Source organism: Drosophila kikkawai, chromosome X (genome assembly GCF_030179895.1).
Source record: "Drosophila kikkawai strain 14028-0561.14 chromosome X, DkikHiC1v2, whole genome shotgun sequence".
Taxonomy (NCBI): Eukaryota; Metazoa; Arthropoda; class Insecta; order Diptera; family Drosophilidae; genus Drosophila; species Drosophila kikkawai.
In genome coordinates, this window is record NC_091733.1 from 25,565,454 (window position 1) to 25,592,822 (window position 27,369).

Sequence of the window (27,369 nt, forward strand, 5' to 3'; positions counted from 1 at the left end):
TGTGTACATAAGTTGTTAACTCTCTTTTTGTTGATTTTCTTTTGATTTTTATAACATTTTAAAGGTATTTATCGAAAAATATATATTACTTGATATCGTAAAATATCGCATTTATCTTTAAAATATCGATAATTAATTATCCTTTTTTTTACTAATATTTAAATCATTTTTTGAACAAAAAATTACAATTAATTTTGATATATTTTGAAATTTAAAACTTGAAAAATAATACTATAATATTATCAACATATTAATAATTATATTGACTTTTTTTTTGCAATATTTAAGACACCTTTAAACTATATTTCTTGTATAAAATTTGATATATATGGAAATTACAAATTTTTTAAATTATTGTATACAAATTAAGATTAAATATACAAATATCACGGAAATGCGATTAATTTATTTCTCGATTATTTTCAAAAATTTCTCTAAAAATTAATTATAACCAGGTTGAATCTCTTCTTTGGCGCATTTCAATATAAATGTATAAACAGAAAATTGATTTTTTAGAATCCTTAAAATATATGTAGATTTATAATGCAGCAACCATCGATCTTTTCTGTTTTTCCTAAATTAAAGCGTTACCTCTTATGATCGCCTTGACAGCCTGTGTGAGCGGAAAAACGGGCTTCTCGGGGTTTCTGGATACCCGCTGATCCCGGCAAGAGTTCCTGAGATCATCGGTGTTCAAAGAGAAGACCATAACACCGCCCAGCGTCAGGGATTTCACATAACTGGCCTTGCACTCTATGCTCGTGCGATTCTCATACGAAATCCATTCTTGTAAGGCGCTCAAATACGGCGAACAGGTCTCCGGATCGTACATATAATTGGGCCTGATGAATTTGGCGGCGCACTCGCAGGTCTCCGAGAGCGTGGTGAAGCCCAGTTGGCCGCATTGGCCAAAGCCCGAGGCAGGTGCTCCAATCCGATGGTTAAGCGGGTTTACCAGGCTGCCAAAAAACTCTATAAAATTATAGAAGAAATGGAGGTCTTGGACTCACGTGAAGGAATGCCCGTAGGTGGGCAGGCCCACCACCAGACGATGCGGCTCCAGGCCGCTCTTAAGCCACCACTGCACCGTGTAATTAATGTTAAATGTGGCCATCAGGGAGCGATCACTGGCATGAGCATACAGTGGGGCATTCAGGCCCGTAAATGGTGTGTCCCGGCGATAGAAATGGAAATCATAGGCCATCAGGTTAACATAATCCGCATAGAGATTCAATTCTCGCATATCGTAGGCATATATGGCAATGCCCTCCGGTGCGGCCACTGCCAGTGAGAGTATATCTTGCTCTCGCTTCTCCCGCCGCCATTCCGTGCGTATCTCATAGAGCAGCTGCGACAGATGCATTCGCTCCTCGTCATAGGCACTGGGGAACTCCCAATCGAGATCAATGCCATCCAAACTGGGATATGTGCGGAGTATTTCCCGCAGGGAACGCAGGAACACCTTACGCATTGCATGATTTGCCACCATCAGGGCAAACTGCTGGCCGCTATCCGCACCACCAATCCAAAGCAATAGATGGACTTGCGGATGGGACTCCCTGAACGGGCGACTGTCATTGCTTAGCACCTGGACCAACGAGGCGGGCAGAACAATTGTGCCATTGTCCAGGCTGGCGGGGCCAATGTTGATGTGCGTACACAAATCACCGGGCACGTCCAGCAGGCTAAGTTGGTGGCTTCCATCGCTGGCGTAGTAACAAACCAGGCGTTGTTCCAGCTCCTCGGTGGCTAGTGGTACCTCTCGCAGCAAGTACTGGTAGCCCAGAGCCATGATGAAGGCCACCAAAAGCGACAGGAACAGAAGCCAGGCAATCAGAGCCGCCCGCAAGGGGTGGCGGCTCTTTGCTTTACTTTCCTGGCTGGCAGCAACCTTGACTTCCTTTAAAAGTTGCTCGTAGCTGCCCATTGTTGTTTTCTATTGTTCAAAGTTTTCGAGTTTTATTATCCATTATTCTTATTCTTCTTTCTTCGTCGTATTTGCTGTTATCACAAAAACAAAAACAAAGAAAACTGTAAACAGAGGACAGCGCTGCAAGCGATTGTTTGAGGGGTCTATCGATACCGCAACAATCGATATATCAGAAACATCGGCAGACCAAATTGGTTATTAATATTATAAATTAACGTTTTATAATGTATTGTTTTATTAATTAAAAGAAAATAATAATTTTTAATAATAAAAATAAATATATGTAATAAAATTTCCCTTGAAGTAACAATCAAACCAAATTTACATTATTAATTTATTGTTTTATTGTTTTGCTGTTTTGTTTTCAAAATGAGCTTAATATTTCCAGATATACCAGAAGACTAGTGAGGAGACAGGAGCCGCTGCCGCCAGGTTTGTCATCGTTATCGAGTCATCGATAAACCAAAATTCGCTGTTGTTTTTCTTTTGTTATTTTTATTTTGCAAAGACCAAAGATAAAATAATTATGTGGCTTTGTGCAGGAAAATAGGCAGTGCAAAGGCCACTCCTAAAGCCGAAACAATCTTCCAAGAGGAAAGGCCAAAAACAAAACAAAAAGAAAACCAACAAGAACAACGAACCGAAACAATGCAGTGAAATCGAACGAGGGGAAAAAACAACAACAAAAAAAAGCTACAACGAAAAGAAAACAAACACAAACAAAGCAGGAAGGTGGAAGCAGGAGAACATGGATAACTACGACCTGGAGGTGGACCTAAACTTTGTGCAGCTTAGCCGCCAGCAGCTGCTGCAGCGCTATGCGGGCGCAGTGCATCAATTGCGGCGCCTGGCCGAAACCCGCTGCGAGGTGCGCTCGGTGAGCTTTGACAACTATGTGCTGTTCCAATACTTTCGCCACCGCAACTGGCAGGCGGGCATCACCCCCCTAATGCCACCGGCACCCCTAATGACCTATCTAAAACTGGAGGTACTGCATCATCTGCTCGACCGGCGGCGTCAAATCCTCTGCTGGTTATTCTACTTGACACTGGTATCGCTATGCGTGGCCGCCTATCGTTATGAGACCACCAGTCCCGGTGGCCATCAGGAGCGCGTCGTCCAGTCCATGGTGTATCCGGGCATGCGAATGTGGCGCCGCATGACCATGCCGCTAATCCAGCGCTTCCCCCAGCTCACCGAGCTATATGACGAATCCTGCCTGATGGGTAATCCGTTCTTCCAGGTGGAGGATCTCAGCTGCGGTCCCTGTGCCAATGTCGAGAGCGTCTGGCTGGAGGGTGAGGAGCATCATCAGCTGCCCGGTGGCAGTGGTATTGATACTGCCGCTCCATTTGCCTTCCGCAGCCACCAGGAGGCCATCGATCTGGGTGACTTTTATAACATCTATGCAAGCAATCATAAGATCTTCCAGCGTGATGCCTATCGGGTGCATTCCACCAATCAAGGTGTTCACAATCTGGAGGATCTGTTTGGGCAGTTTAATAGCAGTGCGCCGCCGCCGCCTAGATGGACACAGCAGGCGCATAATTTGTGGCGTTGCAATCGAATGCTGCCGGCCCGCCTCCTCCGGCCGATTTTTGCCAGGCCAACACGTTTGCCCAGCATGGGCGTGGCCCTGGAAAGGTATGTGGCCATTGATACGGCCCAGGCGCCGGCCTATACACTGCCGGAAACGGAATGTCCCAATGTGTATGTCCATCAGGCGGTGGGCACCAGATTTATAATACTAAGGCCCACCAGCGAGTGCCGGCACCGGTGTCGCACTCTGTCCCTGCGGCTCACCCAGTCCTATGTGCGTGAGTATCGTTCTTGTTCAAATGGGGAATTTTGTTTTTTTGCTATATTTTCTAGAATTATTTTTGTGTGTTTTTTGCAGTCAGTTACAATTGGTTGTACTGGAAACCGATCTCTGCACCGGATCCCATTTCTGAAACGCTGTCCATCAGCCTCATTGGATCCTACTGCTAAAGATGGAGAGGGGGTATACCCTCCAAGCCACACCATACTCTTCCCCAGCTCGTAGCTTTAAGCGCCATAAAACACCCAAAAACCAAACTAATTTACGAATTTCTGCCGCTCTAAGCTCCAAACTGAAACCCAAAGAAGTTGGGTTAGCTGGAAGCTACACCTTTGCTTTATATTCGAGAACCTTAAGGCTCAAATTCGTTGCCACCCTGTGTAATCCTCAAGTCCTAGTTCGTAAGCATTAGTTGTAACAGTTAACAGTTAGAAGCCTTCAACCATTACCTTAAACCTTGCTCCTCCCTCCCTTTTGTGTTCAAACATTTTTGCATTTATACAATTATAAACTTGTATTCGGTATTTAAAAGTTTTTGTTCTCACGGAAAACCAAGGAAACTCTGTAGATTAAGTCAACGGAAGCGATTTTGTAAATATCCATTGCCAGGACTTGAAGTTGACTTTGTGTTTTTGCAACAACTCACGAAATAAAATCAATAAAACTTATAAAAATGAAAAAATTTATTGTTATTTTTGGATTTTTATTTTATAAAATGCATTAAATCTTATAAATCTTAAGATATTAATGCCTTTTAAGGACTTCCCTTCCTTTGAATCTTATAAATCCCCACATTCCGTTCATCTTTAAGGTGTCACCATCTTCTTGCTCCTCTTTAAAAGCTCATCAAAGTATGAGCCAGTCATCAGATCCTTCTCCTCAATGCCAAACTCTCGCACCAGCTCCTCGGCTATAACTTGACCCTCGTCCAGCGTTTGCTCTGGCTTTAGGCACACTTCAAACTCCATGAAATAGCCCAGATCCTTGACCTCATCCAGATGAATGCGTGTCTGTCCATGCAGAAACAAATGCCGCTTCTTGGCCAAAACACCGAGGGCTCCATTCGACTGGCTAAGGATCTTCTCAAGAACCTCCGGTTCATCAATCTCGATCTTGTTGAATTTGGATAGCTTTGGTCCAGCCACATCGGGACGATCATAGAACACCAATTGGGAGCGTGCCGGAGCCCGTAGATATCTCAACTTGAGACGTCCACCCAGCGGCGACTCGAAGAACACATCGCGCTGATTAATTTCTTCTGCTTTTGAGCTCCCCGTCAGGCGACGGGCAATGTCCAGGCGCGCAGAGAAGCCCTCGGCTCCACCTGGTATTTGGGCTTTAATCTCCACATTTCGTTGATCCGCTGGAGACGTCATTGTCGCTGAATCGCACATGTCGCCAGAAATTCCAATTGTTTTTGCGCCCTCGATGCGGCGATAGGCGATAGGTTTCAATAGCAGCGGCAGCTTGCGGCGATAGAACATGGCGAAAGCTATCAATTATCGATTAATTTATAATTAATATTAATAAATTTTTGCCGCCTTACTTTAAAATTTGAATTTTTACTGAAAAACCATTGATTTCAGTCAAAAGACTTAATAAATATTTTTTAATATTACTAGTAATTTAGCTTAATGTGTATGTGTATGAGTGTGTGCTGCCACAGCCGTGTTGCCGTAAGCAGGCTCTGGCCCCCAAAGCTGATATATTTTGAGACCCTATTTTTTAGAGTTACCAAAATTCGTAGCAGAAAAGACGTAGCCGCTATAAGAACAACGATCCCAATATTATCAAAAGTAAAGTAAGTACAAAAATAGGTTTTTAATAAAAAACATCTTAAATTCTTTAATCTTTAAAGTGTTTTGTTCCTTATTATTCATGTTTTATATATTTTAACCCCCCCTCTATCCTTTTTTTTTTTAGTCTGCCGGCACACAACTTGAATAGTCTCTTGGCGAGGCCCCGTTTCGTGAACATACAGCAATAAAGAGGAGGTGGAGGAGGGAGGCGGAGAAACGCTACAGCGCACTCACTCACACTTAATATACGGTATGTATATATGTATATTTATGTCTGTATATATCTGTCAATGTGTAGTATGTGTGTACGCGAAATGCTGGTAAAAGGAAGAAGACGTGGAAGAAAAGGGGCCGTGGGCGGGGCAACGGGGGTTGGACGGTTTATTGTTGCTCACTTTCACGGGGTTGACTTTGCTAGGGGAAGAAAAGGCAGGGGAACGAAAAGAATACAAATGGAGGAAAAGAAAAGAAAGGTTGAGAAGATGAAAGAAAGACGAAACGAGCAAGAAGAAAGCTTGGGAAGAAAAAACGCATTGATATTCAACATTTTCCTGGTTTTTCAGCTTTCTTTGTTCATTTGATTCTGCGTTTGATGCTTATTTATTTGTTTCACTACGTGTTTCCATTTCCTTTTCTTTGCTCTCTCAATTTTGCGCTATTCCTACTTGTTTTCGTCAACCTTTTGTTTCTCATTCGCCTCTTTTCTTTAATTTGGTTTTATCCGATATTCCATTCTTCTTCTTTTCCATCGCATCTTTTGGTTTCCTTCGTTCATCGTTTTCGCTTTTTTTTTTGCAGCTGGTATTTCTTCCCCTGCTTCTTCACCTATTTTTTTTGTTAGCTTGATGTTGTTTTAATTTGCCAGCCATTTTTGTTTGTTTGTGCTTCCTCTTCTCGCACTTGATTGATTTTGCCGATTCCTCTTCTTCAGCATAACAATATTTATGGGATTTGTTTATTTTTTTTGCTTATTTTTACCTTCTGTTTATTCTCTTTTCCTTTTCCACCCAAGTAGATCAGATCAAAATGGTGGTCAGAGAGACTGGGACAAACTGGGCTGTCTTTTTGCAGCCACCCTTGATGGCGTGCTCTCTTTTAAGGCTCTCTTTCTCCTTGCAACGCTTGCTTCTACTGATGTTGCCCCCCTTTATCCTTCCCTCTCACTCTTTTGTCAAACTCTGCAGCTGTTTTCTTCGACATCCTCTTTCTCTTATTCTTCGTTTCTACGGCTTTATTAGAATATCTTATTTCTTCTATAAATTCGTCATGATTGTTTGAAAACATCGAATGCAAATCGTTTATCTCAGAGGAATTATTGTCTATGTACAGTTATAATAGCTTTTATGTATGTATTTACATACATATTTGTACATACATATGTATGTATGTACAAACAGAACAGCAGCGGGCGCAATAATAGGTCGCAAAATTAATTTTTAATTTTAATTTATTTATTAATACAAATTTAAAAAATCGTGAAATATCAAGATCTTCAAATAATAAATAAACATAAATTCCTGACTTCTATTGTGTTTGCTTGAATATGTATATTTTTTATGTACATACATACATACATACTTACATATTTACACAGTTACATACATACATAGGAAAACTTTAGCTAAGTGAATGGGAAAGCAACAAAATCATAGCCAAAACAAGAAGCAAACAAAAGGGTGAGGAAATGGCGGAGTAAGAGGAGACGAAAAAGTGGGAGGGAGAGAGCGAAGTAAGCTGCGGCTGCTGCACAAGAGGTGGCTAGGCTGAGAGGAGAGGGGGAGCAAAATGGCGAATGGAGACGAAAATTTAATGCAGTTTTCTCAATTTTCTATGTGGAATTCTGCGATGCTATCGCTGTCGACGTCTGCGTCTGCGTCGACGCCGACTGCGGCAGAGACCGAGGCAGAGGCAACAATAAAATGACTGCGACGACCTTCGTTGCTGCAATTGTTGTTGTTTCGTTGTTGTTGTTGTTGTTGGTGCGGCCCTCAGTTTTTGGTGGCCGATGGCACAAAATTGTATATTGGCCATGTACTAACACACGCACACACACAAACACAGGCATACAACCATGCTAACACACAATAAATATAAATACACCGAAAAAAAACACAAAAATAACTATATAAGCAAGAAATCAATTTTTTAAGCTTCTGTTTTTTAACTAAAAAAAAAATAATAATGATGATTTAATATATGTCAATACAACAACTTTAGTTAAAATACAAAACAATTTAAAAGAAATCAATAAATATTAATTTTTGTTAAATATATGTGTTTAAAAAGTACATTTTACATTTACAAGGTAAAATTTAAATTTCATATAACACTTAAAAATACAAAACGTATTTCTTTTATATTTGAAATTAAAAACGTGAACTTAAAAATCAATTCTTTCAGATTTAATGATTTTTATTTTATTTTGCATTAATAATTATCAGCGTTTTTTTATATATACATTATATATATGTATATATGTACTTATAAAATAAAGATACTTTTGTGTATGTATCTGGTTTATGCGATTGTAACTGTTTACCACCTATCACCCGCCTCTCTCTCTGTCTTTACTTCTCCCTTCCACTTGCTTGTTCTTGATAAGGCCATCTCTTTTCCGTAAACATAACCAGCTGCGACTTTAACTTTACAGTGGCTCTCTCTCACTCTTTGGCTGTTACTGTGTGTGTGCGTGTATGTGTGTGCTTATTTTAAGTTGTTTTTGTTGCACCCAGAGAAAGAGAGAGAGAGAGCGAGTGAGCGGGAGATACTTTGACCTTTTTTTCCCCCATCAAGAAGTCTCTGAGCTGGAGATCATTGCAGATTAAATACTCACATAAATACAAAATAATATATATGTATGTATATGTATTTGGATATATAAAACACAGACGTACACACACACACACTCCGGTATCCAACGGATACACAGATTTGTATCTCAGCTTTCTGTCGTTCTTATTTCGCTTTTTTTTAATATTCATTTTCTGTTATTCGTTTTTTTTTTTTTTTTTATTTCCTTTTTGTCGCGACTATTATGACTTCATTTTTCTGTCGGTTGTTTCTTCTCGCCGGTTTCTTTTTAATTTTTCCCATTTTTTGGGTGTATCTATAAGATACATACCATACACATACATATACATACGCCTGTATATCGTTTTCGCTTTGTTCCTAGGCAGCCATCATTATTTATTATTTTTTTTACGGTTTTTTTTAGTGAATGGAATCGATTGAGGCGAAAGAGGCAGGAAGACACACAAAGCACAAAAACACACAACAAGTGGAAGCCAAAAATCTGCATGGAATTGTAAGTGTATATATGTAACTATATATGTGTATGTATCTTGCGTACATCCCTCCCATCGAAACCTCCCTCCCCCAAAAAAAAAAAAATCCCCTTTCCCAATTCCCCTTGTCCCCCCAATCCTTTTTGGCCCATTACAAGCACCCCGCCCCCGGTAGCCGCCTTTTAAACTCACCCCCATGTTGGTTCAATGGACTCTGGCACTGCCTTTTTGGTCATACCCTCTCCCTTCGGGTTAAGATACTTTATAAAAATTTTATTTAATTTAAAATTAAGATTTTTGTTTCGATAATTTTTATGTCGTTAATTTTTAAATTGATTTATAATACTTATTTAAATAAGTTAAAAGAGCAAAGCAAAAGCCTTACAATTCCCAAGGGGTTTAGGTTTTTTAATTAAACTAAAAATTAAATTATAAAATATATAAAAGGGTTTTTCTTTCAATAAACCAAAAATAAAATAATAAAACCTTATATTGAAATATTTATTTATAGTATTTCCCACAAAATCTATAGAGTAATTAATAGGCGACTTATCAGTGTTATAACATTTCCCTTGCTTGTTTCTTAAGTTTTTCTTTTGGCAGTGCACCAAATGGAAAGGATTCAGGGAAGTTACAGAATTTTGTATGCTCTCTGGGGTCAAAAAAAAATATTATAATTATTTTAAATATATTAATTGATATATTTTTGAAAGCCGATATATAATGTTAGGTCGATTGTGCAAAAGTTGTAAATTTTAATATATTCTATAAATTTTAAAAATTAAAATAAATAAAATAAAGCTCATGCCTAGATCTACATACCCGGAGAGCTCTCTAGGGAAACTAAGTAAAAAAGAGAAAATAAATGGGGAAAAATGTATAATAATACAAAAGAAAAATTAGCTGCTATTTTTCCATTTTCTTCTCTTCTCTATTTTCTCTCTATACCTACCCCACCCACATTTCCACCATCTCTTTCGTTTGCTTTTTCGCCTTTCTTTGCTATTGCAGTGCAAATAAATAAATTATAAATGTCTCTATCCACACACACACACACACACATCTCTAGCTTTGTGTGTGTATATGGGTTTTGTATATTTGTATCTGTCGGATGTATTTCATATTTATTTATGAGCCAAGCGAACGCAACAAGAAGAAGATATGCTATACACACACAAAGCTATACTATATATACATACATATATTTACTACATACTTATATAACCTTTCCAAACATATGTACATATGAAAAACCAATTTGGTTTTTACGCTTCGATTTATATATAGGATTCCATGATATCAAAAAAGAAAAAAGAAAAAAAAATGCTATAAAATGGGATGGGGGGTTCGTAAATGTTGGAAAAGCAAAAGAAAATCGAAGGGCCAGGAACGAAGGACTAGCAATAATGAACAAAGGAAGAAGGCAGGTTTAATAAGCAAAATATTTAAAATAATTTCTATATTACATAAATTGTTGGTAAAAATTTTATTTTTTTTACACTTAATTCAATTCAATATAGAAAAGATTCATTTGGCATACAGAAAATGGTTATTGAAATCAGTTTTGATTAACTCTTATTAATTATGTTTTATATCCTTAATATATACAGTTTTGTTAAGCACTAATAATGTATTTATTATATCCTTAATATAAAAATATTTAAACAGATGCATTAAAAATTATTATTTTATAGGTTTACATTTTTTAAATAATATCCATTTTGTAATTTTTACCATTTTTTAAATAATATAAATTTGTAACTTGAATTCACATTTTTAATCTTCTGGAACAACTTAAAAATTTTTCGATCTATTCAGATTCTTCAAATGTAGGGAATTATTACTTGTTTTTTTTTTATCTCATGTAAACTCCATTTTCTTTTTTAATTAAAATTCTGGGAAAAATATTCATCTACCTGGAATTTTAGGCGTTTAAAAGGGGATAATAACAAGCTCTGGGTGCGTATCTATACATATTTGTAATATATGTATGGATGTATATTTATATTCTTCAATCAGGTAGTCAGTTTGGTTAAGGATGCCAAATGATAATGAGGAAGGATGTGCATGGAATACGTAATTAAGGAAAATCCGCTTCTGGAGGATCGTCCATGTAATTCCTTTTTTTGTTGTATCTAATAGGGTTCTAAAATTATTGAAAAATCACATGATATTTTTAAAGAATTTTGAATTCAAATAAATTAACGTTAAAATGTATTTAAACAATTTGTTATTGTTAAACAACAAAAAAAGTCAAACAAAAACAGAGGAAAATCATGAGCAAAACCTGATGACAGCTAATGTTGGGTTTGTATTATCTGGAAATGTCGGCATGTAAATTCCATAATTCATGAATCACGCCAGCCAGCAACAATGTATGTACATATATAAGTATATATGTATGTATGTATGAATGCATGTATATGTATGTACATATGTATTTATATGGCGTGCCAACAAAGCACAAAAAAAAAACTAAATACATGGAAAGATTCCTACGTTTGTATGTATGTATATATGTACATACGTGTGCGTGGAATTTAACCAAAAACGGAGTGCAAAAATAATCAACAATTTTAATTGCGAAATGTGAGAAACAAAAAGAAAACAACAACAAAATCAGAGTTGCCACGTCACGCTAGCGGCAGTGGCAACCCTGGCAATTTGCCAAAGATCGAGCTACGAATTCGGCTGACTAACTGTACTTTTACTTCTTCCTCCCCCTTCCATGATTCTATTATGGCCGCCCTTTTTGCCGCTGTTACTGCTGCTAATATCTCCCTCCCCCTCCCCCTATTCCCTCTCATCCAGCTGCTAATTTACCAACATGAATTGGCAAAAGCAGAGACGCCAAGGAAGAGAGCAAGAAAAGGCAGAAAAAAATAAGAAGACCAACCGCAAAGCAACCGAAAAAAACAACCAAATGTATGTTTAAAAAAAAAAATGAAGAAGAAAACAAGAGGAAGAAATTAAAGCGTTTGCTTTGCGCCGACGTCGACGTCGGCGTTGACGTCTCTGCCGCAAAAGCTTAACTGTGGAATTTACCTCTCCGCCGATTTCGCTAATCTTCCACGCAGACACATGCATCCGTGCGAACACGCACGCATTTACATAGATACATACACACATACATAAAGGGTTGTCAGACAAATCTACGAAGATTTAAACAAAATAAAATATAATTTATTTAGAATTTTTAAAGCTGTTTTTTAATAAATCTAAAAGATTTACAAAATTCCAAGTACAGATTCATAATAATAGTTTAAAAATTACACAATTCTACAACTCGACAATTAAAGTTCTTTTTATCTTTTAGATAAAATGTTAAGCTTAATAGTATTTTAATCTATATTAAAATAAAAACAAGTAAACTAATTAAAGCCTTAAGGATGGCATTAAAACAATTATTAAAAATATTGAATCAAAAAAATAAATAAAAGAAAATCTTTAAATTATATTTTCAGTATTAGTCGATATTTAAAAAAAAAGGTTCCAAAATAATATTTAATAAGAAAATATATGCATGTACATACATATGTATTGAATGTATTTATATGTACATATATTGTACATCCCCATTGGTGCTTTTCTTGTAGGATGATGATTCCTCTTGGGGGGTTTTCAAATGCATATCGGGAATCTCCCCTCTTTCTCTTCTATCCTTCTCTCTATTCGCTATCAATTGACACTTGACACCACATTTTTGGGGTGTATGTGTACGTGCGTTATCATCACACACCTGTGCCGTATTCTTATAACGGCGCTTGTTTTTGTTTTTTTTGTTTTTTTTTTTTTTGTTTTTACTCTCTAGCATGCGGAAGTGTTTTCTGCGTATTTTCTGGCGTGGAAAAATAGCAATAGAAACACACATTATGACAATGTGTATTTGTATGTATCTTGGTTTTTGCAATTTTCGCAATGCAAAAATCTAAGCAGCATTTTTGCATTAGCAATGACGACAAAAAAGCAACAGCAAAAACGAGAAGTGGCCCCCAAAACAGCGGACGGCGCAGACAACTCGGCTCTCCACTCTCGGGATCTCGACTCTTGACTCGACTTGACTGAATCCCCGCATCCGAATCCAAGTCCGTATCTGAATCTGAATAGGTAAATGATAAAGCGTCGGCCAGCCAGAAGCATTTAGTGCCCTTCAGCTCAAGGTCGTCGCCGCGTTGTTTCAAGGGATGATTGAACTCGGTCGCCGGTCTCTCTTGGGTGGATATTTCAAGAATATCCCAAAATAATATAAAACAAATATTGTTATAAAAATATTTAGAAAAAGAATACGAATCGCCGATCCTCAAGTACCTGATTTCTAAAATTCTAATGACAAGACAAACTAATATGCCGATCGTTTCCACTGATCAGTGGATCAGGCTTCAGAGTCAGAAATGCTATAATATTGATAACAATAATAACACAAAAACAAAAACAATAACAGCAATAAGAGCAAATATAAATACAAGTACAAGTACAAGAGAGCAAAGAAACAACGAAAAACGCAAAGCGCAGATGACGAAAACGCCGATGCGATGCGAGGCGAAGAAGAAGAAGGCCAGCGTGCGAACGAGTCAAGAAAGATGATGAAGAAGGAGACGAAGGCGGTGGGAGCGGGGTTAGAAAGCGGGCGAGCAGCGATAGGAGAGTAAAGGAGAAGCAAGAGAGGGGTGAACAAGCACACCTGAAAGTCATAACGGGTTGTTGTTGTTTTTGTTCTCGTTGAATTTTTTTTTTTTCGGTTGGGCAAAAAAGCAAAACAGAAAACAACAACAAATATCAAACCAAACCAAAAACAAATAAGTAGAGCTGATAGTGGAAGGGGGAGGTGAGCCAAGAAGGAATGACAGGAAGGGGTTAGGGGTGAGGGCTGAAACACGCACGCAAAGAAAATGAAATGGCAAGCAAATAAGAACACAAAAGTAAGCCGAAAGCGGCAAAGCAAAAAACGAGTTAAATTTACACCAAGAACACGCCAGGAAAGAGGAGGAAAAGGGAGAGGGAGAGAGCGAAAAAAGACTGGGCGCACAATCACTCACGCGACCCGAAAAGAACTTTTCCCGAATAAAGTTATCAATCAACCGAAAAAAAATCATTTATCCGGGTAACGAACACGCACACACAAACACAAATACACGAACACACTTATAATCACGAAAACATCGCTCGGATATATTGTGATTTCACTGAAGCATCTCAAAGAACTTTAAAAAAATAAATAATCAGAAAGTAATTTACATCCATTCATACTTTTGTACATACTCTAGCAATAAATATGTTTTTTTTTTGTATGTACATATTTTTCAACTGTTTAATGTGTAAAATTTAATATGTCTGCTATTGTTTTTTTTTTTTGCGGGGGCGTTGGATAAAGGAAGGGAAGAAGTAGACGGCAAATAAGGAGTGAGGGCGAGGGCCGAGCGAAAAACACACAAAATACTGGGCCAGGTGTCCGTCCTGCTCGCACCCGCATCGCTAAACGGCCTGGCCTTGCGCAACGCGCTCGCTTGCACACACCGCTCTTTAATCTCCAGAGAGAGAGACAGAGAAAGAGAGCAAGAAAGAGAGACACTCTCGAGCGGTCGCTTTGGCAGGCCCCGCTTCGCATCGCGTCGTTTTGTTTCGTTTCGCTTCGTCTCTTGCCACCTCTCGTCTTTCGTTTCGTTTCATTTCGTTTCGTTTGCAGCACAACAAGTTTTTCAACAGCAGAGCAAGCGAGAGCGAGATAGACATACCAAAAATAATGCCAACGCACACAGACACACTAACAAATATCTAACTGTTAACCCATTAAGGTCTCGAGGCCCTCAAAAAAAGCGAATGCTGAACACGAAGCATGAACGAAAATATCGCCCGGATCTCGATAGATAAAAGCGATCGTTACTGATAACACTGATAAGGTTTGAAGGGTATTACCCATTGTATGTAAATCGTGTGTTTCCGGAACAGATTCAGCGATAATTGTGATTAATCGAAAGCTAGTATAGATTCCAGGATTTAACGATTATCTCCAAGATTTGTTATTATATAGTTGTAAGTTATTTTAAGTGACCCTAAAAATGATATTTACAAAGTGATCTTGATAAGCGACTTAAATCTAGTTCAGTGATAACAAACTTAAAGATACTATACAAAGTTGTAGAGATATATATTCTTTCAACATATTATATCAAATTAATTAGTACTACTATAAATTTTTTTATAAATTAATTAGTAAATGTTACAGTACGTTAACCCGTCGTTTTAATTGTATATTTCTACCAACGCCAGAGTAGGAAAATATAAACACAATCTAAAAATTATAAATTATCATAGTTTTTGGTGAAAACAAATTATGATCAGGGCTGTACATTTCCTCCCTTTTATTTTGATTACTTGCTGAATTTTACTTAATGTTGTTGCTCTTATTTTCAGAGAAAACACCCCAAATTAAAGTTATAAATTATGTAATGCTCTTTGTTAAGGGAAAAACCACCCCAAAATTAATGTATGAGATTTTCTTGGTTGAAAAACCCATATTAAATTCTTGCATCTGTTTTATTTACTTTTCATCAGTCGAAAAAATCTTTTTATAACAACAATAATAACAATAATAACGCAACTTTACACGACTTGCTTATCGGGGTCTCGCTCTATCTTCCTCTCCCTCTCTCTCTGTTACCCTCTCTCCCTCTCACTCTCCCTAGCTCAATGCTTTTCGCACGCTACTCTGCTTTTGTTGTAGCTGCTTTTTTGTGTTTTTTTTTTTTTTGTTAATTCATTATTGAGGCCAATTGAATTTGTGTGAAGCAAAGTGTGTGTGTGTGTGTTGTGTGTGTTTGTGTGTGTAGCTAGCAGCGTGCTTGAATGAGTGACGCAGCGACGGAGAGACGAAGAGACATAGAGACGGACGGACTTGCGCTGCGCTGCGTGGACAAGGGCCCGGCAAGAGACTTTGCAACACGTTTAAATATGCGCAACCGACGAACGACGAACGCCGAACGAAGAGAGAGCAGAGAAACGAAAAAAAAACACACACACACTTGTATGTGTGTGTGTGCACAAGTAATTTGGAAGAAGCAGATGACGGCGATGAAGAAGAAGAAAAGCAGCAGCGGCAGCAGCAACAGTAGCAGCAGCTGAGCAGAGAGTTTGATGACGTTGCCGGCACTCTAACTGTTCGCGGCTATTCACACAGATACACACACTTACATACATAGAAACACACTTTCCGGCCCCCCACCACACTCTTTGCATTTTTCTTTGCCTTTTTCGCGTCTTTTTATCGATGAGTGTTGTTGTTGCTATTTTGTTTTTGTTGGGTCAGAAGTTCGCGGTCAAGGCATAGTCGGCCCTAAAATCCCCTACATTTGATGCACTTTAGTTTTTTATATTTAAAAATATGTAAACATTGGAATTAGGACTAAAGCAGTTGGTAAACAACATGTGCATACATTATAATTTCAATGTCTATATTTTAATATTTTCTGTAATTTATTTACATACACATACAGTTTGTAAAATCCATGTACCTTTCAATAAGCATGGTAGCGCATAACATCGCTATAGGAAAAGCTCTAGCAAAATGAAAAACATGAATTCCCTTCCAGGCCATAGAAACACAAATAGTTAATATAAACATAGAATTTGATTGAAAAATGATGAAATATATTTGTATAGAACTTACAATTACTACGGCATAGTTTAAATGTGAAACGTAAAAAAAGGACAATAAAAGGGATAAGGGATACCGTTGAATGCAAGCGTGGCTAAAGATGATAATTGTAATGATGATGACAGAGAGAGAGAGAAAGAGAGCAGGAGAGAAGCTGAAGTTGAGCAATATCAATTGCAATGTACAAGGACAAAGAGAACATTGGAGACAAAGGGAGCAAAAATAAATACATGACGACTATTGCAATGCACTTTTGTGTGTTAAATGACAAATGCGCTGAAAACTTACAGTAGAAAAGGCATTTTCATTGCACTCTTGCACATGTGGCAAAGGAAAAGGGTCGAAAGGAGAGGTGAGAAGTGGAGCTACGAGGGGAAGTGTTCCCAAGGGCTGAAAATGTCAGCTGCTCGGCGAAAAAAGAAAAAACTAGTGTGGGAAGTGGAGGGGCGTGGGCGGGAGAGAGACAGGGACACAAAAAGAGAGAGAGAGAGGGAGAGAAAGAAAGCGCGAGTAAGAAACAGGGCTAGAGGAAAAAAGAGAGAGAGAGAAAGAGAGAGTAGCAACTGCAGCAGCAGGCGAATGAAAGTGCATAAAGGCAGCCAGCTAAATGCTGCATTTGTGTGCGTTTCTCCACGATTGTGTGTGTGTGTGTAAATATATGTATTGCATGTGTTGCAAACTTTGTAAGCATTTCTTCTTCTTTTGACTTTTCTCTTTTTATGAATTTTTTTGTTTGCCTTATTTGCATGCATGGCAAATGCAATAACCACAAAAACAATAACAAAAACCTGAAAATGATAAGCAGAAGATGCGGAAAATTGATAATGAAGCAAAAAAAAAAAAAAACAAGTAGCCACAGCAGCTGCAAAAACAAAAGGGTTCCCCTACATCCCACCTAACCCGCGAATTAAATAAAGGCTTGTATGCATATAAAATTTATTTAAAATAATATTTCATAAAAAAAATATCGATTTTATTATTTCTAATAATTATGTGCTTATTTAATTTATTTAAATTTAATTTACAACTTAGACTTTTTTTACACAAGTGTTAATTTAATATCATAAAGGTTAAAGTGGTGTTAAGAAGAGAGTGGGTGGCGGTTCAGACAAACAGACACAGGCACACACAGATACACTCAGGTGCTGCGGGCGCATTAGCCCAAAGCAGAAGGCAAAGTGCAACGCAGAGGGGAGAAGAGGGCGAGAAGGCCGCATGGTAGCATGGAGAGGGAGGGGATGGGGGTGCGGTAGAAAGAGCTGAGGTGGGAGACAGGGTCCAACGGATGTCCGGTCCATTGATTGGCCAGGAGCGGTTGAGGTAGAGTGGGGGAGGCAAAGAGAATGAGGGAGTGAAACAGAGAGTGGAAGTGGGAGTATTTGAAGAATGCACTCTCCTGAAGAGTGTTCAGTGGAGTCTTCCTTGGTTTTTAAAGAATTTAATAACAAGAAAGGAAGCTAATTTTTGCAAGCCCAAGTTTATATACCCTTGAAGACGCTAATCAAGAGTATTGACCTTTATTTATTTATTTATTATTTTTGAAATGGATAAAAATAACAAAAGCTAACAAAATGTTTACTGAAAAAATATTTACACATTAAAAAAAAATTTATTTTTGATCGTTGAAAGATCAGAGGAATAAAATCTAAAATATAAAAAGGTTTGACAAAGATGATCTCCTGTTTAACCTTTTAGACCTCCTTAACTGCATCCCTGGTGTTTGGTTAAAGGTTAAAGCCACGCTTGCAGCCCTCGAAGGACTAAGTCCTTTGTGTGCGGCCTTTATGCTCCTTTTTCAATACCCTCGTACTCTCTACCTCTTCGTCCTCCTTCTCTATAGCAATATCCCTGCCCTACCCTTCCCAGTCCTTCTCTGCTCCTTTGGCTGCGCAATCGTGAAGCTTGCCAAAAATCAAAGCAATTGGCAGGGCCACCGAGTTCGGCTATCCTGCCGAACATCGCCCACCGACTCGGCTGTTCCGTTAACCGCCCATCGATGGTTAAGCGAATAGTACATACGTACATACATACGTACATACATATGTACATATGGATGTAGTATGTATACATACACACTGACACACGCATGCAGGCGCACATGTTTAGCCATGTTTACATAGCAAAGCGCGCACGAAACGGGGCCTCTCGCAGAGCTCGCCGTCTGTCTCTCTTTTTCTCTCTCTAGCTCTTTCTTCCTCTGCCTCCTTCTATTTTTTTCTCATTTCCGTCCCAACCCCCCTTCGTTCTTCGTTCCTATCGATGACGACGGTCGCGGCCTTATCGTTGAATGCGTATGCCCCTCACCAATACAAAAACATATTTCGCACACATACACGCACAAACATATACATATGAACATATTTATATAAGTACATCCTATAGATACATTCATAAATATGTATCTACATATGTATGTACGCAAAAAAAACCCAGTTTTAGAGTGGTTTACATAAGTTATTGGGAGAAAAGCCCCGCAATCAAAACAAAAAAAAAAGTAAAGAAAAAAAAAACGGGTAAGACCCACACACAGCTGACTAATTAGCAAAGCAAAACACCAAAATCAAAAAACCCCCGGCGCTCGTAACTACAGAATGAGGCAGAAGAGAACGGAACTGAATGGGAATGGGAGGTAATGCGTAGAGAAAGGAAAGAAGACACGCACTGGGAGATGGGTCACACAATGCCCAGGTGACACCTGAAACCAATGCACTGAGCCAACTATAAATAAGTTTCCGGTTTTATTGGTCGACACTCGAGTACCCTTAAAAACGGAGCTTTGTAATATTAAATAGTACTTATTGGGATAATTATGAGAAAATAAACAACGTCAATTAAAGCTTAGGTGCTAGGCGAATACCTTTTTAAAAGCTTAGTTTACACTTTGTACATATACTTAGAAAGAGAAAGAAAAGCATAAAAAGGTTTATTGATATCGATTAGGTTCCCTGGTAATACTACATTTACCTAGGATTACCTTTATTTATAGATTATAATGAGCAGAACAGCTGGCTGTTCTACGAAATATAGGAAGGTAATACTTCTACAATACAAACAATTGAGTAAATATCCGATGTGTTATGATCAGTATTGAACTTCTCCTGAGTACTGTTACTTTTAAAAATATAAAGTATAATATAGTCCAAAGCTAATATTATTGTGAGAAACCAGTTTAGATCCGACTGTACTTTTGGTAAAGCTTCTTAATTTCCCAAAATTAAAGATGAACAACTTCCAAATTCAACAAATGCAATCAATATCGGAGGACCCTTGTAGGATCCAACTGTACCTGTCAGCGGGGGGCTGGGCGCCTTTTAACTGTCAGCTAACTCGTGTCATAGCGAGCCAAATGGAATTCGACTTGGACTCTTGGACCCGAGAGCTAATTAAATTTTGGGTAAATGTTTAGAGCTGAGCCGACCTTTCGGCGCTGCGCAGCTGGCACCCACACAAAGGCAGACATACCCACACTCACGGACACGCGGACAACACACCGATACACCCGATGTTGACACGACAGCTGCTCGTCGTTGTCGGCAAACTTCGTGTGCGGCGCTCGTTTCGCTCCCGGTTTTCTCCGCTCTGGAACGGGGCCTGTCTTGAGGCCTCAGAGCGCGCGAATACCGAAAACTTCTTGCATTTCGACGTGTAGCAAAAGGGACGGGGTGATTGGAAACGCGGGTGCTAGGGTGGGAGGGGTAGAGGAGAGGTGGCCGCGGCCCATCGAATGCTAAGCAGGGTCTTGCTTGCTGACTGCCAAAAATAGAGACGCCCCCGCCACGCCTCCGCCCACAGAAAGCCACCCACACCACGGCCACACTACCACTGCCACATCATCATCACCACACCACCGACACCAACACCATTACCAATAATCTCTGGCAGAGCAGCTCTCGGTCTCTGTGTGTGTGTCTGTATATGAGAATAGCATAGCTTAAGCTTTCCTTGCACAGTGGGGAAAATACTTTTGTAAATGGTCCAAGCCAAGGGAAAGTTTACACTATTTGTTGGATTAAACAAAATCAGCAGACTTATTGTTTCAATAGTAGCCATGTAAAAGGTGTCTGACAATGTATGTAGCTTCATATAAGATCGGATAGTCATCTGGTGATATTCATGATAAATTAAAAAATAAAGTAAATTGATCCCGAGATCCCGTTAAGCTCCGGGTTGCATACAATTGTTTAACCACTGTAAGTTGTAACACTCAGCCAACGTCGGCGTCGCCGTCGCGGTCGCCGTCGCAGCTTAGAGCTAGTCGCTTGCTGGAAAGCAGGAGGAGAGGAAGAGAAACGGATGACAACACATAGTGAGTAAGAGAGAGGGAAAGAGGGAGGGAGAGATAGAGACAGACAGATTGAGTGGTAGAGAGAGGTGGCGGGCGGAGGAAGAAATGCACAAAAGGGGGACACGAACAACAATTCGGCAAAATGTTCGGTGGCAGCGTTGCAGCGACGCCGGCAGCGGCGACATCTATGTGGGTTTTTGTTGTTGTTTTTACGTAGTGTTCGTGTTTTCCGTTTTCTTTTGCGCTCTGCATCCGCCGCTGACGTCGCTGCCGACGCCGCGTCCCCCGCACACACACTAGTATGCGTGTGCGCCTCGCCAGTGTGTGTATGTGTGCGCACACATTTTTCAGTTGACTTCGTTGAAATAATTTTCGTAACAACGATCACACTCGTTTGTATTGCGGAGACGGGCGGACGTACGTCGGCGTCGGAAGAGCTAGATAGCGAAAAACGCGAGAAACCGAAACACGCGAAACACAAAAGGCGATAACGCAGCGGGTGTAGTGAAAAAGGTCGCAAAAAGCGCTAAACGCGGGATAAAATATTAGTGCGGTGCATCAACAACGCTATTTTGTTTTATTTTTTTTTTTTTGTACGCCAGCCAATGAGGAATATATAACACAACAAAAACAGAAAGCAGTAGCAGCTAACAAATGCCTAAAATAATTATATTTTTTTGCCACACACTGCAGACATGCAGTCAGCGCTCGTATGTGTAAGTGTAAGCAATATATACAGTCATACATGTGATATATGTATGAATAATTATATACAACAAAAAACAACAACTATAAAAGTGCGCGCCTTGCGCATACATACGCACAAACCTGCACACAGAAACGATTTACCGTGTGCGCGTGTACATGTGAGTGTGTGAGTGAGCGGTGAGCCGGGGCCAGTGTGACCATAAAGAGAGAGCGATTTTATGCCGGCTCTCTCCGCTGTACATCGTGCGTGCGTGCGTGCCCCCTCTCTTATTTGTTCCGTATTTGTTTATTTTTTTGTTCTTTCTACCAATTTAAATAAGCGTATTACCGAGTCTATAAAATTAATAACAAAATATAAATGTGTTCTTTTATGCATAGCCCCTAAAATCAAACTGTGAAAACAACTACCACAACAAACTAAAGAATTAATAAGAAGCGCCAAACAATTAAAAGGAAGCGAAAGGAGAGGATCAACGAGAGAGAGAGAGAGAGAAGGGTGACTTCTCGAGAGAGTGAGAAAGAGAGAGGAAGCCATGGCCAACGAGGATGTGCAGATAGTTCTCGTCATCGATAGCAATGGCCAGACTTTGCCTCTTCTTGGCGTCGGCTTCGGCGGTCCCGTGGCTCCGCCTGTCAAACAGGAGCGTGCCGATGACGCCGAAATCCGTGAATTGGCAGCTAAAATGAAAGAACAACAGAAGCAACAAGCCGCCCAGCAGGCATCCCGCCAAGCGGCGATGCAACAGCACTCGAATGGAGGCAATGCTGGACAGATGCAACCGCCAATAACCAATGGCAACGGCCAGACGAATATCATGAGCTACCTGTCGCGCCATCAGAAGCTACCCAATGGAACCATGCAAGTGGTACCGGCATTAGCTGGCGGCGCCAATGGCGTCCGTCCCAATGGTATAACAACAGATGCTGCTGCTGCTGCAGCGGCCGCGGCGGCAGCCGAAAAGAAATCCGGACCCTGCGACGAGGAATCTGTAATGGGACACTTTGGTTGGGCGCAATTTGGTAAAGTCTATATACCGTACATTTATCGGCAATCAGAGAAATATTGCTCGGTGCGCATGATCGAACTGAAGCTACTGGGCAAATACCTCAACTGTCTGCATCCGGATATCTACTCAAGCTGCACATGCGTCCGCAGCTACTACATAACGGACGCGGAAGCTCGTCTCTTTATCGAGATCAATCACAAGCACTGTGACGGTGAATTCGGACGTGATATCTTCACCCAGAAGGATCTGGTGGTGCGTCTCAGCGATGCAAGTAAATTCTATCAATTTTTGGATATTTGCTATCGCAAACTGGTCTCCGGAAGCAAGACTCCGTCGGAAAAATGCGGCTTCATAAGGATCAATAAGGAATCGGTTGTCCCATATACAGTACGGAATAGCCAGCAGGTTGTGCCTCTGTTCTACTTTGAGGGCGAAACGGAGAATTTAAAGACAAAGGCTGAACTCCTTAATGGCTGGGATTTGGCCTATTTGAAGTTCTGTTGCAAAGTGCAGGGCATTCGAAATGAGCTCTTTTCCAGCGAGAATGTGGCAGTCATTTCGCTAACGGACATCAAAAGCTACTTCCCCAATGGCACCGAATTTGAGGATTACTGGCCCAGCAAGGTGGTCGACTCGAATCTCCTGATTGGCAATCGTGCGAATGTCAATAATTCGGTTAATTGGACACGCCAGCCCTCGGCACCACCGCCAAAGATCACAACGAGCTCAACAGCTGGTTCGGGATCGGGATCAGGATCAGGATCCTCCGGAGGCGGCGGCAATGCAATTAGCAATTCGTCATCCGGCGGTCAGGTGCAGTCCAAGTCGCAGCAACAACAGCAGCAGCATGCTTCAGCGGTGACAGCGGCGGCGGCAGCCCAACAGCAGCATCTAATGAAGCAACGCGCCGCCGCAGCAGCCGCCGCGGCCAATGCCAATGGTGGAGGAGGTGGCGGCGGCGGAGTACCCAACGCGGCCAATAGCTTTGGGGCCTCCCAGGCAGCAGCAGCTGCGGCAGCGGCCTTCAACTCGCAAGCAGCAGTGGCGGCAGCCGCATCGGCGGCAATGCTCTCACAGTCTCAGAGCAATAACCGGATGCTGTCGCAGGCCACCGTTCAGGCGCTGGCCAGCAGCGGTTGGATGTCCGGACAGAGTAACCTGCAGCTTCATGCCCAGATAATGGTGAGTACAAGGGAGGATCATTTTTAATGTTTTAAAAAGGGATATGTAGGGATTTAAGGGATATAGACGCAATTTGTACTTTATTTTTAAATGAGTTCATCGATCTTTGGATTAATTTATAAATGGAATCTATTAATTCTTTAACTCTTTTTCAAGATTTATAGAGAATTTATAAAATTAGGCTTTAAATTAAATAATTTTAATAATTTATAATATATATATATATATATATAAATATATAAATATATAAATATATAAATATATAAATATATAAATATATAAATATATAAATATATAAATATATAAATATATAAATATATAAATATATAAATATATAAATATATAAATATATAAATATATAAATATATAAATATATAAATATATAAATATATATAATTAATATTAACACGTGGTCTATATATTTTCTTATTTGTTACTAGAATGTACTGGATTCCATAATGACTCATTTTCGAGATATGCTTTCGTTGTAGTTGTGGCTTAGCAGATAAGGTAAAGATTTGACCTATATAGAAATTAGATTTTTGGCTTTCCAGCACTCATTAATATGAGTAATGGAAAATATTGTGAATACACACACCCATGAATATAGCTATCTGATATAAATATTAATCGAGAGGAAACCTAAAGCTATCCAACTTTGAGATGATGATTATTGTGACCCTAGGTAGATAAGATTTTGAGATTCGATTTCATAAGAATATACTTTTTTGTTGTTGTTTCATTGAAGGATTAAGGAATATAAATTTCTTAATAATATTTTCACTATTGTTAGAGTATTGAAAATCTTCCACTTACCCCCATGGATACATGGTGTATTTTGGAAATTAGGTCACTCCGCTTGGAGGAATTTTGCTGTTTAAAACATGTTTGTTGTTGTGTTTGCCAATGGGGAAAAGCTTAAGCCAAAGACTTTTACCTCACTCTCAGTTCTGCCTCTTCTGCTACTGCCTTCGTTCATCTTGGCTCAAAGAACTTGGTAATGCCAGCGATCGGGGAATTATAAAGAAGGGGGGAGGTGGGAGATGCAGGGAGGTATTTATTCATGGGGAGGCAGTGGAGTAGAGTGTGGAGTGCATGACCATGTTTAGTTGGCCTCGCTTACAAACTTACATGCGCTGGGCTATATAATATCTCTCTCTTTCTTGTCGCTGTGTGTGTGTAAGCTAGCTGATTTTTTCACAGTTTGGCAACGACAGCGCAGCAGCAGCAGCGACGTCAGCTTTTGGAAACTAGGTCAACTCGGCATCGGCATCGGTATCGGAATCGGTTGTGTGTGCATAGAGGAGAGTAGTCGGTGGCTCCACCACCACCACCACCATCTCGCTCCCGCTCCTAGACTTCCTCCCAGACAAAAGCCAGCCCTCTCTCTGTCTAACGTGTTGCCAACAACCTGTTGACGTTAATGTTGCTGCCTTTTTTTGTTTTGTTGTAAATACACAGTAAAGTTTCTTTAAGGCGAATTTCTTTTACATATTTTGTATAAAATTAAGAGCTCTACAATTGTTAATGAAAACGTTTTGATTTAATTAATGTTTAAAATTGGTTTATAAATTGTAGTTTTATTTGTTTTAAGAGAACTTTACTAACGATCAAAAAAAGTTCTTTCAAACCCTATATATATATTTTTTTTTTAAATTTTTATACCTTTGGAGGGCATTATAATTTTGTCAGAAGCTAGCAAAGTAGTGAGTAACTGGGGAGTCTTTTTTAGCCTTGTTCGGAAGAAAAATTTTTATTCAATTTTTTTTTTATTTTAATTGCTAAATAATAATTTTGGAAGGTAAAAAATTTCCAAAAATTTTGGATTTCTTATATTTTAAAATTTAGTAAACAGATTTATTAAACTATTAAAAACTAGCACAGAACAGCTTTCCAAATTGCATTTTATGATTTTTTGGCATAGTTATGATTGACTTGATTTGATTCGTTGTCACGAGCCTAAGGTAGACTGCCAATTTCCGCTTTCCGAAGTTTTTTGTTCTTTTTTACAAGAATATAAACTCTAAAACTGGCCTTAGGTTTAAAAAAGAAAGAATTGTTGAAAAGGCAGAGATTTCTGTAGCAATTATGAAATGCATCTTATTGATTATATTACTGTTAAAGTTAAAACTATTAGTATTCTTATTTCGAAAAATTAATTTAAGGTTTTAATATTATTTCTATTAAATATTTTCATTGAAGCAGTTTTCAATTTGATGTTTACCATAAATCTAGCTCTTGCTCTCTTTTTTTTTACATTAATATATATTATTATTAATAAACTTAGTGCTATTGAACTTGATATTGAGAGTAATGGCAATCTTATCAAATCGAAACTATAAATCGTAAACGTAATCACATTAAAACGTAAAAATAGAACGAGAAAGGCCTTTAAATGGTTAATAGGAGGCCATTAATCGATATTGAGTTTGAGTTAAATGATGCAATTAACTTCCGCCTTCTTCGCCTTAGTGTTTATGCATTAGTAATTGCAATCTTAAGTTTATAATACCATCGAAACTGGGTCAAAGATATTAGTGAATATATTATACATTTAAATATATTTCTATAATTTTTTTTTAAAGAAGGCTAAGTGGAGTATCAGAAGAAGTATATAGTTTTATAGTTTTGAGAATCAAGTATTCTATAGGGGACTTACATTTTCTTTAATTTCCCTCTTTTTAGCAAACGCATGCGAATGCTAATCGCGTGGGCAGCTACCGTGAGCACATGAATAATCTTATGATGAGCGGCAGCGGCCGGCAACCGTATTCCTACAACAATCCTGCGATCTCCATGTCCTCGGTGAACAGTCACAGCGGCGGTGGCGGTAATGCTCCACCGCCACTTGTACGTTCGGCGGCTGGTCAGAATGCCAATCATTTGTAAGTACATACCACAAATCTTAATAGTAGCAATGTCTATCACTATTTCCCCCCCACCTCCCACTACTGCAAACCTATTAAAAAAAAAAAAAATAATAAATAAAATAAATATATATATATAATTTATTAAAAAAAAAGATTTTTCCCCTTTTTTTCCCTTACAACTATATATATATATATTTATATATATAATATATTCATATATATATATATATTTACATTTGTTAAAATTTAGTATTGTTTATTTTATTTTATATCTCGGATTCAAAAAATCCGCGCAGAAATTGTGTTTTTCAAATTTTTGTTGTAATTCGTTTTTGCAAAACAAAAACAAAAAAAAATAATAATATATATCAAACAAAAAAACAATATATTCCTCTACTTTATTCGCTGTTGTTGTTATTATAAATTATTATTATTCTTATTATTATTATAATAAGCACATTTTACTAAGTAGCTCTAATAAGGGTTGAGTTCTCAATGTCTAGGCCCGAAAAATCAATGAGTTTTGAAGGGCGTGGCGCGTGCTTAATTAGTATCTATTCTTAAATAATGCTTTAGTAGCAGTAAATAGTAAATCGATTACGAACGTATAAATGCTGGGGTGTAGTAGTTATTTGGGGGGGGAAATTCGAAAGGCTTTGACATTGAGAAATCGCTGCTTAAGTCTGAAATTTTCTCAGCCACTAGGGTGTCACACTACACATACATTTAAATATATTTATTTGTTTGCTTATTTTGATGACATTTTGTATATGAATATATACATTTCATTTTGAAGTTGTTTCTTTTTGCTCTCTTTGCCGTTAAAAAAATAAA

At 38.8% G+C, this 27,369-nt stretch overlaps 4 protein-coding genes across 5 annotated transcripts in view; 2 read left to right on the top strand and 2 right to left on the bottom strand.

The window, feature by feature from the left end:
• Positions 1-96: 96 nt before the first annotated feature.
• Positions 97-2,036, bottom strand: Cht11 (Chitinase 11). Its single transcript, XM_017175133.3, has 2 exons — positions 1,011-2,036; positions 97-959 (listed from the first exon to the last, which is right to left on the bottom strand). Exons 1-2 carry the CDS (start codon positions 1,925-1,927, stop codon positions 575-577), a joined length of 1,302 nt encoding a protein of 433 aa, XP_017030622.1. The 5' UTR covers positions 1,928-2,036; the 3' UTR covers positions 97-574.
• Positions 2,037-2,265: 229 nt separating this feature from the next.
• Positions 2,266-4,391, top strand: LOC108080305 (uncharacterized). 2 transcript variants are annotated; one of them, XR_011445677.1, is made up of 3 exons: positions 2,266-3,228; positions 3,296-3,747; positions 3,828-4,391. XR_011445677.1 is itself a non-coding variant. In XM_017174979.3 (2 exons), the coding sequence occupies exons 1-2, from the start codon at positions 2,679-2,681 to the stop codon at positions 3,917-3,919; spliced, it is 1,161 nt and encodes a 386-aa protein (XP_017030468.1). In that variant the 5' UTR covers positions 2,271-2,678; the 3' UTR covers positions 3,920-4,387. The 2 variants fall into 2 exon arrangements, 1 of the variants encoding a protein (XP_017030468.1); XM_017174979.3 differs by having other exon boundaries at positions 2,271-3,747; positions 3,828-4,387.
• A 23-nt stretch (positions 4,392-4,414) lies between these two features.
• LOC108080306 (uncharacterized) lies at positions 4,415-5,429 on the bottom strand. Its single transcript, XM_017174980.3, has 2 exons — positions 5,296-5,429; positions 4,415-5,241 (listed from the first exon to the last, which is right to left on the bottom strand). Exon 2 carries the CDS (start codon positions 5,231-5,233, stop codon positions 4,556-4,558), a length of 678 nt encoding a protein of 225 aa, XP_017030469.2. The 5' UTR covers positions 5,234-5,241; positions 5,296-5,429; the 3' UTR covers positions 4,415-4,555.
• Positions 5,430-5,475: 46 nt separating this feature from the next.
• Positions 5,476-27,369, top strand: part of LOC108080304 (homeobox protein 5) — a 29,928-nt gene continuing 8,034 nt past the window's right edge. Inside the window, 5 exon segments of the mRNA XM_070288648.1 lie at positions 5,476-5,550; positions 5,673-5,798; positions 8,763-8,852; positions 21,855-23,665; positions 26,351-26,550. Of these exon segments, the coding sequence (XP_070144749.1) occupies positions 22,010-23,665; positions 26,351-26,550 (1,856 nt within the window). The 5' untranslated portion in view covers positions 5,476-5,550; positions 5,673-5,798; positions 8,763-8,852; positions 21,855-22,009.